Below are 13,306 nucleotides of genomic sequence, written 5' to 3' on the forward strand. Positions count from 1 at the left end.
TGAGATGCAATGCCCGCAAAGCTACATGCGTGCAGTCGATGGCACCTGCACCATGGGGAAGCCCATTATCCTGGCAAAAACATGTGCCTGCTTCTCTGCTTCTCTCTGTTCAGGGAGAAGACAATGAAGTCCCCTCTCCTGGTGCAACACTGTTGTTAAAGTTAAAACAAAGAAATAGGGTTTACGAACACATATTCTTAAACTCGGGAGGGGTTATCTTCGCAATGCAGGCTCACAAACATAAAAGGAAAAGTAAAGGCATCAAAAGGGTAAGGACATTTACTAAATGGAAAATAGCATAACTGCAAAGTAACGGGATTTCAGTTGAAACTAGAGTCCATTTTTTTCATTAACAAAGTCCAAAAACTGGAGTTAACTGACTAGAAATGCCGAATGGGGATAGGAGTCATTTAAACGCTCTCTTGTACTTTCTTCTGCTTGCACTTTTGAAGATAAATTGAGGTAGCTTAGATTCTGATGTCACCCTTGGTTGACAAAGAGAAAACTGTCAGTGAGCAGATTTCCTTGCTGTTTTCTAGGCTGTGGCTTCTTTTCTTCTTTCTAGCAGGAAGGCCTCAGAGATGTGAGATGCAGCTTCAAGGCAGCTGTGTTTTTGAATGAGCTGTTCCCTCAACTGATGCTATTTCAAATCCAGGCAGACTGAAAAAGGTGGCTTCTGGGTTATGTGACCAGGCCCTTCAAGTAGCTGTCCCACCTCCTCCATTTTAACAAGTGGAGCACAGAAATAAAATAACTTAACACGCTGTGTATAATGGCAGTTGACAATAACACCCAAGCGCACAAAAATATAATTTACAGTTGGTTCTCATCTGTTCATGACAAGGACCATAGACATCTTGATGGCCACTGGCAGCAATGTTCTCACCCTGCTCTGAGGCTGAAGGTCTGGTTCTAGGAAGTGGCACAGTTCTGTGAACACTTCTTTGGTGATGCGCAGCCATCGAATATACAGCTCCTGGTCTACCTGCAACTGAAGATGTTCCCTGAAGTTCCTAGGTGGGTAAGGCCACCTACTGAAAGCTGTCCTCCTCCTCCTCTCTCTGTGAGCAGTTTGTTTTCTCTGCTATGTCTGCTCCATCTCCCTTTGGTTCTGCAGCACAAAGGGAACTGCAACTATAGCCCTCATGATTGGGAGCAAGTCGTATACTCAGGGGCCTTTCAGAGGCAAACATACCTTCCCAAAGTCCAACACTTCTCCCTGTAGATTTAGCCAACTTTTCACAGCTCCTTAGTACTTCCACAAGCTCAACAAGAATAGTTATAAACAACTAACTTGCAAGTTGATTGGTGATAGTTTTAAACGGCACTGGTGAGAGGGTCCTTCATGCTCCTGAATGCGTGTTCAGCTGTGCATATTTATGAGAGGATGTTAATTGGAGCAGCGAAGTTGAAAATGGCAGGTTGGGTGTCAAACTGCCTCCTCTGTTTACTTCCAGAGCACACGTGCAACACCCACACTATCTCCCTCAACAACATGGCATTTGACATGGGCCATGCTGGAAGTACACGGGAGTGACATTGTCACCATTATTCACCTAAACCCAGCACCCATAACACTGAAACTGCCAGCACTATAGAGCTGAATTTTATGGCCTTATTGCCAGTGCTTTGAAAAGCACATGGATAGATTCAGTACTAGTACAGTAACTAATCATATGGGAACAGTACTGGTTGGACAATAGATGTAGGCCTAAGTGGCACAACGCATTTGATGTGCTAAACTGTCATTTGGTATAACTGCCTTCATTTAATGAACGGATGCTATCCTAATTGGTTTTGACACCATTAGTACAATTGGTGAATGGAGAAGTATCATTATACACACAGGCCGTGATTGTCAAAAAGCCTTCCTTTGGCAGAAACATCACTTGCAAAGTTATAACACTTAGACAGGATGGACTATTGTGGTTACAGTAAAAAGTCCAGTTGTAAGTGCAGTAAATGGGAATGTCAATACACCAAAGCAAAATGTAATACAGTTTCTAGATAAAAGACTGTCTTGACAGCAGGAGACTTAATCACCTGGAAAAAGGAACTTCCAAGCTTTGTGACAGTAATAACACAGGGATGAATTTTAGTCAGAACATCAACTTCTCCAGAGGTTTGACAGTAATAAAAACCTGTGACTAACTAACACAACATTAAATTCATATTGTCAGGTACTTTATCTCCTTGAATAGACTTCAATGATTGTACTAATAAGAATGCTTAATCCTTTTGTTTATTTACAACATAAGCCCATGCACCTTGTATTTATATTGATTTAACTGCTTGGGGACAAAATTGATTAGCTCTGAAAATGGGTGTGGGGATTGTAATGCGCGATTAACCCATGCCTGTTCAATGTAAAGCAGACAGGACTCCAACTTCATACTACCTGCTTTCTTGACTGATTACTGTGTGCAGCCGAATCTAACTGCATTGTTCATTGGCTGCATGCAGGGGCCTGAAATCATATCTTGCCTGTACCACTCAAAGCTGACCTGCACCTCTCAAAGGAGAGGGACATTATGGCTGGAGTAGATGCTGACAGTCATACAGGAAGTTACTCTGGCCTGGGAAGCAGTAAATAGCACAACATGGGAGACAGTGAGCTCCAAGGCTTTTGGATGCTACACTGGAGGCCTTGGTGGAGGAAGTGGAAAGTAAGAGAGAAGTCCTGCTTCTGCAGGGAGCCAGGAAACTGTACAGACACATGCTCAAAAGGCAGTGGAAACACATAGATGTGGAGGCCAATGACAGAGTCAAGCCACAAGGACCAGGATGCAGTGTTGCAAGAATCCAATGACATCACATGAATGGAAAAGGACAGTGAAAGCATCTTCAAATGTCATATCCTACCAACTACACCATTTAGCCTCACACACTGCTCAAATCACCACACCTCCATCACTCACCGACCAACAATCTCTGTCAATCATGGCACATACCTGACATTCATATTCTTCACCTGACCCTCACACACTTACCAGTGCTGCAAGCCTCACAACCACACCTCACAGCTTGCACACACTGCCAGCTATTCAACCATGACAGCCACATTAACTAAAAAGATTGGATGACACTTACTGACACACTTCTCTCTCTCTCTCTCTCGAAGGACAATGTGGTGCACAACTGGAGGCAGCAGGAGCTTACTGGAAGGGACAGATGTGCCTGCATGTCCAAATCATCATGAAGGAGATGGTGCTGGCCATTAGTTATCTGCATACCAAATCCTCTTTCTCACATCTCAATTCTCCCTCATCATAGACTGTATTCTGATTTACAAGCTGCAGATTGTGAAAGTGTGCACCTCTTACCTCCTCACTCCCCATCCCTCCTCATGCTACAACCTTACCCTTGAGTTTTTTTGTTTTCCTTTCAGATATCCAAGTGGTGCAAACTGGCCAGGTAGTGGAAGAACACCATGAAGAAAGTGATGATGAAGACATAGCTTAATTTCACACTTGCAACCACCAGCTCAGATACAGACACTGTGCATATCATAGAGGATAATTAGAGGTGGGATCTGCACGTGGTGAGACACTGGGCATGAGTTGGCTGCAGCCAGGGCAGGAGGAAAGGATAGCACAGGTGCCAGCATGCCAGAGGGTGGGGTTGCACATGGGCTCCATTGCAGATAACTCAGATGAAGACTTTGATGAGGAAGTCTACTGAACAATGCTGATGGGTATACATAATGAAATGCTTGGTGCATTGGGAAACCTGACAGAAAGGCGACAGTCAATGTCAAGCAGCATGAAGGAGTCCAGTACCAATTTGGCACAAGGTTTTGCACAGATTTTGGAGCCCATCATTTCCAGCGTGGAAATGGTGGCCAATTCCGTTCGTGCACTTGTGGATCCAACAATGAAGCAATGCCTGATTGCCGATGTCACAGCATCCATTGCAGCACAAGCAGCAACCATGGAATGTCTAAGTGCTGTAGTGGAAACTCAGACAGCTGTCATTGTGGCCGTGGATTACAAAGGATCTTGAAGGGTGTCACAGGAGTCCAGCAACCTGTTCTCCAACAGATTACTAGGATTGCTGAGGCGCCACCGAAGGGGAGTGGCAGGAAGGAGCACAAACTTGCTGTCCCTCTCTCTGGATGACAGCATTCATCCTCCCAGCCCTGTCACCCTGCCAATGCTCTAGCTGTTGCCAGTAAGTCAGCTAGCCCAGAGAACTGCTCCCATGCCAAGATGGTGCAGTTCGCAGCCAAGATTTCTAGGTCCAGAGCTGCTCGAGGGTGTCCAACAAGATGGTCTGCAGTGTCCTCCACTGAAAGTCAGCATCCTTCCATCAGCTACTGCTGGGGAGCACCAGGCCTGGCAAATGCACATGGAAAACAAGCACTAAGGGAATACACAAGGGTGATTAGTTGCCTTATGTATGCAATATGGCATTATTTCATTCATAAATTTGGTTTTGAATCTTTAATTTGTGGTGGCTTTTATTTTTACATTATAGCCAAGCAGACACTCTGATGGTCAGTGATGGGGGGGAAGGTAAGGTGTGGGACTGTTGGAGAATGAGGAATTGGAGTTGCAGTTATTGGTATCACAGTTGGATGAGTTCTTCACAGACAGTCAGGCAGAAAGGGGCTGTGTAGGTTGCCTCTGCACTTCTTTTTCCTCCTTATGCTCCTTCTCCTCTTCCTCATCACATTCATGCTCCTCAGCTGCTCATTGTATAACTTGTGGCAAGGCTGCCCCTCATGATGGCGAGCATGCAGCAGACCACCACGAATCTTGACACCCACTCTTCCAAGTACTGCAGGGCTCCTCCAGAGCAGTCCAGGCAGCAGAAGCATTGCCAATTGTCACATTTGTCACATTTCATTGTATGCATACGACACATGTGTGCGTGGGTTGTACACAGAAGACATCAGCAATATGGTCAGTTAATAGCCCTTGTCACCCAATAGCCACCCTTTGATTTTCTGTGATGGCTCAAATGCAGTTGGCTCAGTGGACTGCAGCAGACTGTAGGCATCATGACCGCTGCCAGCATACCAAGCATTGGTAAAGCATGATTCGCTGCCTATGATCATACACCAGCTGGATTTTGAGGGAGTGGAATCCCTTTCAGTTCCAGTATAAGGAAGAGTTGACATGTGGTGCCTGCAAAGCAATATGCATGCAGTCAATGACACCCTGTATCATGTGGAAGTGTGCAATCCTAGCAAAACCATGTGCTCACTCCTCCATTTCTCTCTAGAAAGACAGAATGAAATGTAACTAGCTCTCATTGAACAGAGAGCCTCAGTGAGCTCCCTTATGCAACATCTCGCAAAATATCTCCAACTCCAGCCTGGAAGGAATCAGATGCATAAAAGTTCATCGCCACGGTCACCTTCCAGCCATTGGCAATGCCATCCTCACGCTGCTTGAGCTTGCAGTTGTACCTGCAGCAGGTGGTAGTTTTCAGTAAGGACATTCTTACTGAAGTGCAGACATCTCAAACATGGTTCCTCGCTGAAGTTCATGTCGGAAAATTACTTCCTGAACACCCTGGGCAGATTATGACCTCTTGCTGAGAGTTCTTCGCATCCTCCTCCCTCTTGCAGCAGCTTGTCTTGCTCTGCGTGACCTCTGTTCATTCTCGAAATCCTGCTGCATTCCAAGAGGAATGCTTAATAACACATCCATATCTGGGAGCAATTACCTCGTGCAGAAGCCTTGAAGTCAGCAAAAAGTCCTTCAGCACCAGCCACACCTGAACCTGTAGATTTTTGCAATTTGAAAAAACTGTTGAAAGTACCAAACAGATGTAGAACCAAAGCAACAGCCAGAGAAAATAAAGCAGCAACTAACTAGTAAGCAGTTGATGATCCCTTTAAATAATGCTTTTGGAGGGATTCTTCCTGCTACTGAAAACATGTTCAGCTGTGTGAGGTTAACAGAGGGCATTAGCAGGAGCGTTGAACTGCAAAATGGCTTTGCTTGTGTCAAAACAGCATTTCATGCTGATCAACATCATGATCTGTCTGCTCTACATACCTTCAGTGGACATTCATTGTGCATGCTGACGGCCCCACCAATATGGTATCTGGTGCGATTCATCCCGCAAGTGTGTGTACACATTGTAGATGTCATTTTGCAGCTCTGAGGTTACTCATTGGGCTGTATTTTCCCATGAGCTTCAGGGTCCTGAAACTGGGACACGATGGGAGTTCTGAGACTTCACTTGCCGGCAGCGTGCTCGACGAACAATCTTCCCAGAGGCAACTCCGAATTGGCCACCTCCATGTTCATAGTGGACTCCCAATACTGCCAGCCCAATCAGAGCTCTGGAGCTTTCGGCAGCCCCACCAGGAGAGGTGGGCACTGCTGAGGCAGGTCAGAGACTGCGAGGCCACCTCAACATGGAGGCGCCCTCAGAAGAGTGGATACAAATCAAAATCATGAGGGCCGAAGTCATTTGGCCCCTTGCAGTGGAGGGGAAACCCCTCCAGATGAATTGTCTGGGCTATAAATGTGGCCTTTTCTGCCTGCAGACCACTTGATGGGGGATGGAGGCTCCAGCTCCCATGGCCCCACAGCCTACCGCAGGCAGGCTACCTTTATTGAGAGAGCGGCCTCCTCACAGGGCGGGGTCTTCTCCAATGCCTGCAAAATGCTGGAGAGGCTGTGAAACTGCCCCCTAACTGGGGCATTCACAATGTTAATTGGCTGCTCCTTTCTTTGGAGAGGATAGCCAAGCCTAATTCCAGCCCACAACTGGGAAGTTCCCCGGTGGTGGGAATGCATTGGGGAGTGTTCCTGATGCAGCTCTCCACTATTTTCCCTGCCCTCACCACCTCCACCTCCACCCCACTGCCTCCAACGCCGTCTCCACGGAGGTGGGAAAATCCAGCCTTGAGCACAAAGAAAAGGTGGTAATGAGCCCAGTTTTTAGTTTTAGTTTTAGTTATACAGCACTGAAACAGGCCCTTTGGCCCACCGAGTCTGTGCCGACCATCAACCACCCATTTATACTAATCCTACACTAATTCCATATTCCTACCACATCCCCACCTGCCCCTATATTTCCCTACCACCTACCTATACTAGGGGCAATTTTTTTATAACGGCCAATTTACCTATCAACCTGCAAGTCTTTTGGCATGTGGGAGGAAACCGGAGCACCCGGAGGAAACCCACGCAGACACAGGGAGAACTTGCAAACTCCACACAGGCAGTACCCAGAATTGAACCCGGGTCGCTGGAGCTGTGAGGCTGCGGTGCTAACCACTGCACCACTGTGCCGCCCCTTGTGTTTATGGCCCATTGGTTCCATGCTGTAGTGAAACAAGTATCCTTCAGTATTTCACAGAATATAAAAGAAAGGGAGGATTGGGGGAGAAAGAATTTTTAAAAACTGAGACATACAGACAATCAGGAGCACACCAGTCCTTTACCAACACTTGGGCAATCATCAACAGCTCTCAGTGGAAAAACTTAAAAACACATGGGGCTGAATTTCATCGAGCTGGCGGGAGACCCAGCGATAGGCTGAAAAGGCGAGCGGAGCCCCACCTCGGCCCGTTTGGAGCCCCCCTCAGCACAATTAACAGCACTCAGGCAATTAACTGCCTGGTGCCAGAGTCCCCTTTAAGAACGGAGAATCCCACCTCCAAGAGCTGCCAGCCACTCAAAGGGCGGGGACCCAAGTCCAGCACTGGAGTCCTGGACCCAAGGGAAATGTGCTGGGATCACCAGGGCCTGTCCGGCAGGAGCCAGCAAGTGGGGGAGAGGGTGATCTTTGAGGACGGGTGTGGTTGTTAGCAGAGGGTAAGCCTTTGTCACCATGGGCCCTCTGTGGGCTCTGTGGGCTACAGAATTCCCACAGAGGAGGTGCCCCACTAGTCCGCAGGGAGGCTACCTTGTTTTACTGGGTGACCTCCCTGCCTGCAGGAGGGCTGTCTTTGGATTTTCCCACCCCAAACTAAATTGCAGGACGGAAGGCGACTCACCCCCCACCACAACCCCCCACACCGCCATCTCCTAGTCCGTTTCCTAAGGGCCCATTAAATTCCTCCCTTGATGTCTAATTATAACCAAACTGAACTGAAAAATGTTATTAATTTTTTTTTTGCTAGGTGCAGTGTCTCTTGTCTTCTCTACATGTAATCTTTTAAAGTGTCAAAATAAAGGTCTCTATCTGAGCTTCATGGCAGTTCCAGTATTCAAGCTATGGAAGTCATAGCGAACCATTTCAGAAAGAAGCAAACAATAAATTTATTTAAATCAGCTCATGTGAATAGCATGGGGTCATAAAATGTAATTTAAAGATGTTAAGCTCATTAAGCTATTAGAGCTGAGCACTCCACCCTGAGTGCCTTAAAACAAGGGAAAATACAGATAATGCTTTTTACAGTGGCTGCTGAAATAAGGAACAGGTCACAACATATTGAGCACACAGCTGTTGATGAGAGAAAGACAACTGTAAATGGGTCCAATCAGCTTGTTACTTGGCTGGGTCTAGGATTGCTCAAAATTAACCATTCACTCAACAGAATTATAATTAATCCTAACTGCATGTTTGATAATGATGAGGTTGTCAATGGAGTCTGGAATAGGTGAATGGGTCGCATCACAATAACTTTGAGGCAGCACCTGAATCAGGAGACATTCATACACAATGTTATTTGCAAACTAATGAGTAGCTTTATTCTCAAGCTCATCAAGGAAGCAATTTCCCAAGTTGGTGAAGAGACATTTTCCACCCCTGGCTGTTCATAGAATCATAGAAAACTTAAGGCACAGAAAGAGGCCACTTGACCCATCGTGTCTGTCCGGCTAAAAAACAATCCATCTATTCTAATCCCACTTTCCAGCATTTGGTCCGTTGCCCTGCAGATTACAGCACTTGAGGTGCATATCCAGACTCCTTTTGAATGAGTTGAGGGTCTCTGCCTCAACTATCCTTTCAGGCAGTGAGTTCCAACCATTACCACCCTCTGGGTGAAAAAGTGTTTCCTCATGTCCCCTCTAATTTTTCTACCAATCACTTTAAATCTATGCCCCCTCATCACTGTCCTCTCCGCTAAGGTGATTAGACCCTTCACCTCGACTCTATCCAGGCCCCTCAACATTTTGTACATTTCAATCAGATCTCCCCTCAGCCTTCTCTGTTCCAAGAAGAACAACCCCAGCCTATCCAATCTTTCCTCAAAGCTGCATTTTTCCAGTCCTGGCAACATCCTCGTAAATCTCCTCTGTACCCTCTCTAGTGCAAGTACATCCTTTCTGTAATGAGGTGACACAGTAGTCAAGTTGTGGCCTAACCAATGAGTTATAAAGTTCCATTATAACCTCCTTGCTCTTATATTTTATGCCTCGGCTAATAAAGGAAAGGATTCTATATACCTTCTTAACCACCTTATTGACCTGATATGCTACCTTCAGGGATCTGTGGACATTTACTCCAAGGTCCCTCACTTCCTCTGCACTTCTCACTTCTGTTGGAAGATAAGTTTTTGTAACTACTGACTGAAGCAGGGCCTAGCTCAAAATTCACCTCATTCGCCAATCTAGCATTCCCCTGTTTGACAGCAAACAGAAGTGACCACAGTTTGCTCACCAGAGCATGAGCACCAGCAGTGAAGACCACAGATTGGGCAAGGCTGAGGATGAACCTTGTAATCACAGCAACATAACCAGCTTTACAGAACCAAAGCAGGATTCACTTTAGTTCAGATTGCTCCTTTTTTTAAATCTTTGTCTATTATTTCTGGATTAACAAGTTTCAGGAACCACATACTGCAGTTACTTTTATACTACAGTCAATAATGTTAATGCCCTTTGAAGTAGACTAAATCACATTTAAAACAACAAGATAAATGTGTACAGTTGCACTATCACAAGCATTACTCCTTAATTAGCAAGACAAGATTTATGTGTTAAATGTTTCTCAGTCCTCGTACTAAATGCATTCATCATGCGTTCAAGTTAATTCTGGTTTTGTGTAACCCTCCCAGTGATTGATTTGTTCTGCTTTGCCTTTCAAAATAATAGTCTAATTTATTTCTCCAGTTTCTATAAATAATTTGTACTACAAAGGTAGAAATAAGAATTGTGGTAAAATGCATTTTTTTTCATTAACTCTTTGTATGCCCTGAGCTTTTTACAGCAGCTCCCATAATTTGGGCTAACACTTTGTTCTGGATTTCCAGAAGGTACCACTGGGTTCTGATATCTATCAATCTTTCATCAATTACATCCATTTTCTTTCCTCCCCTATTTTGCCCCCCTCAGCAACAACAACTTGCATTTGTATAGCACTTTTATTGTAGTAAATGTCCCATGGTGCTTAAAGTCCTCTGCTCTTTCTCAGAAGGCTTCGTTTCCTTGCAGTTCTATGGGTGGTGGTCACTGTCCATTATTTTTCTATTATTCATGTGTAAAACCTGATGTTGAGTTTTGCCAAGCTAGTTGACTGGATAAGATATCTCATCCCCCAAAGATGTGCATACATATGAACTACCTGTAACGGTCATAGGAATGTGATCAGGAATGAGAATCATTGCTGATTTTTTTCCCCCTTCCCAAACCCTCAGGGCACTGAGGCAAAACTGACTGAGATTAGCTAACTGGGTAAAGACTTTGATTCAAACCTGGGACTATCCTGGTCTGTGTGCTTTGGGACATTGTGGCTTTAATTTTATAATCACATACTTTTGGCTTAGTTCCATGTTTTGTTCACTTTATGCATCCAATTGGTGGCTCCTTAAATTGGGTTTCAAGAATGTGGCAATAGATGGCACGTGAGTAGCACAAACACCAGCATGAACCTTTTGGGCTGAATGGCCTTTTTCTGTGCTGTAAATACTATGTAATATCATCGAACTTTACAGTGTACGATGCTGATCTTACACACAATCAGACTGTCCCTTGTAGCTGATCCCTGCACAGTCTCCAGTACTCCCTCCGATAGCTGATCCTTACAGAGACCTGTATGATATTTGAGTTTCATAGAGAAGTCAATACTTCATCTGAAAAGAGTCTCGCAAAGATTCAGATACTCTGATAGTTGCAACTCATACATGGAATCACACTCTCTAATAACTATGATACACACACACACACACACACACACACACACACACACACACACACACACACACACACACACACACACACACACACTCTCTTTCTCATAGCTGCAGCTTAAACACACATTCACATCTATCTTCCAGTTGTGGTCCACACATTCTCAAACTATGCCTCACGCACATACACACACATACTCAGAGCTGTACAGATAATTGAATATATTATAAAGGGGCAATGATGCAATTCACAGTTAGGTATTACTTCTTTGTTATTTGTAATTGCTTGGTTGAGATGAATTTATACAGAAATTTTCATATAGCAAATGTTTTAGAGGAGAGGAGAAGGGATGTGAGTGAAAAAATGGGTAATGGTACAGACATTGAGCTAAGGCAGGAACTGGGTGAAAACTTGGTTGGAAAGATGGATTTTGAAAGTGTTTTAAAGCTGGAGAGACAAGTGGAGAGGGGGTTTAGGTAGCGAATTCCAGGCAGCTGAAGGATCTGCCACCAATGATGGGTAAAGGGAAGAGGGATGCAGAGAAGGCCAGAATCGGAGTCCTATTATATATTGAAATGTTTCAGTTTGATAACAAACTGAACTATAGATCAAGTAAAATATTGTGCAATAGCTGCAGCATAGATATGATTATTATTTGTATTTATTATTTTCAAAAATCACAAGCCATTGCTGGTTGTTTGCACTTGAGACTTCATTATAAAAGTAATTCAGTTACGATAAGAGTTAATTCGATCAGAGCCTTGGAGTTATATAATATTCTGTCGCCATAGCATGCAAGGCTACGGGCCAAGTGCTGGAAAATGGGATTAGAATAGATAGTTGCTTGATGATCAGCATGGCACGATGGGCCGAAGGGCCTGTTTCTGTGCTGTATAGCACTATGACTCTATGACTGTGTGAATCATAGTCACAAGATAGAATGTGCATGTGCTTAAGTCGTAACTGAGAAAATATGCAAGAAATAGTGTGTTTGTGTTTGCTGTTGCAAAACATTACACCTTATTTTAAAAAGATGCAACTGAAATAATTCCAATACTGTTTTCTCTAAGAATGGGAACATACAGACCTTTTCAAGGCCTTCCTCCTTGAGGCTGACAACATCCAAATCGAAATCAGTCCGCAGTCCAGTGCTTTTGTTAAAGACGATTCGGCCTGTTAATCCTTCCCATTGAGCCTCAACAGAAAAATACATGGTGGTAATTACACAGCAATATAAATCATTACTCTCTATAACAGTAAATTTTAATTACACCCTCACAAGGAAATGATCCTAATTCTGTCTCCTTGTGGAATATGATTAATTAATCATTGCTGTTCTTTATCCAGTGCCTACAACTCGCTCCATGAATCCCACTTGGCTCTGTGCACTGATTTATAGACACAGCTATTGTGCCAGTCGTGTATCTTGTTTCAGACTTTAATAAGATTATGTATATCGAGGACCTACACTATTGCTCAGATGTCATTTGGAAAAGAAAAGAATAGATGTTGCTTTCATCTCGCCAGTTCTCATTGCAAGCTCCTTATCTCGCAGGCTTTGTAAGTATATGTGTATCTGTCATGAGTGAAGTGAGGAGAACAGTAGCTGGAAATTATTAGAATTTCTTATTAGCACTCCAATTAACCTTCTTAACCCATAGTGACTGTGAGTTTGCAAACATGTAATGAAATATAAACTTGGGTTCATTCTGGACTCTATCTGTAAATGCACCTGCAGATTTGTGACAGCAGTTATACAAGCATGACAAATGAGTGTGCAGGGACACCTCCCTGGGATTACTGGCAGGGGCTTGGGAGAATCTAATGCTTCATTTATACTGTAGAACTGTGGAAATAATGTTGGCTTTCTGAATGTGCCCCGTTTATAATGCACTGGAGCAGTTTGCAATACTGAAGCAAGGGCATGACTATATAGACCCAAAGCTGCAATTGTGAGCTTGTATTTAAGGTTATGGGCTTTCCCTGATGTCTTTGTAGGACAATAATGTAGAAACCGTATTGGTGACTTGTACGAGCAGGCTGTGAACTGAGCTCACCCACAGATGGAAGAAAGGGAAAGTTTTTGCTGGGTGCTGAAGATACTTTGTTATGACCTGTCCCCTCAGAAGCCCACCTCCTGAGATGGGCTTCTGACTCATGCATATTACACCACAAAAGCAAAGTAAAGAGGGCATGCATGAAGAGCTATAATGATAAAACCACAATAGAGTACTACAGCCTCCTCACCATAAAACATTTAGTGC

At 44.3% G+C, this 13,306-nt stretch overlaps 1 protein-coding gene across 1 annotated transcript in view; it reads right to left on the reverse strand.

Moving 5' to 3' along the window:
• Positions 1 to 13,306, reverse strand: part of grik3 (glutamate ionotropic receptor kainate type subunit 3) — a 561,495-nt gene that overhangs the window by 322,434 nt on the left and 225,755 nt on the right. Inside the window, exon 8 of the mRNA XM_068011169.1 lies at positions 12,130 to 12,237. Coding sequence (XP_067867270.1) covers positions 12,130 to 12,237 — 108 coding nt within the window. The remainder of the gene's footprint in view (positions 1 to 12,129; positions 12,238 to 13,306) is intronic.

The sequence above is a fragment of the Heterodontus francisci genome, chromosome 31 (genome assembly GCF_036365525.1).
Source record: "Heterodontus francisci isolate sHetFra1 chromosome 31, sHetFra1.hap1, whole genome shotgun sequence".
Lineage (NCBI taxonomy): Eukaryota > Metazoa > Chordata > Chondrichthyes > Heterodontiformes > Heterodontidae > Heterodontus > Heterodontus francisci.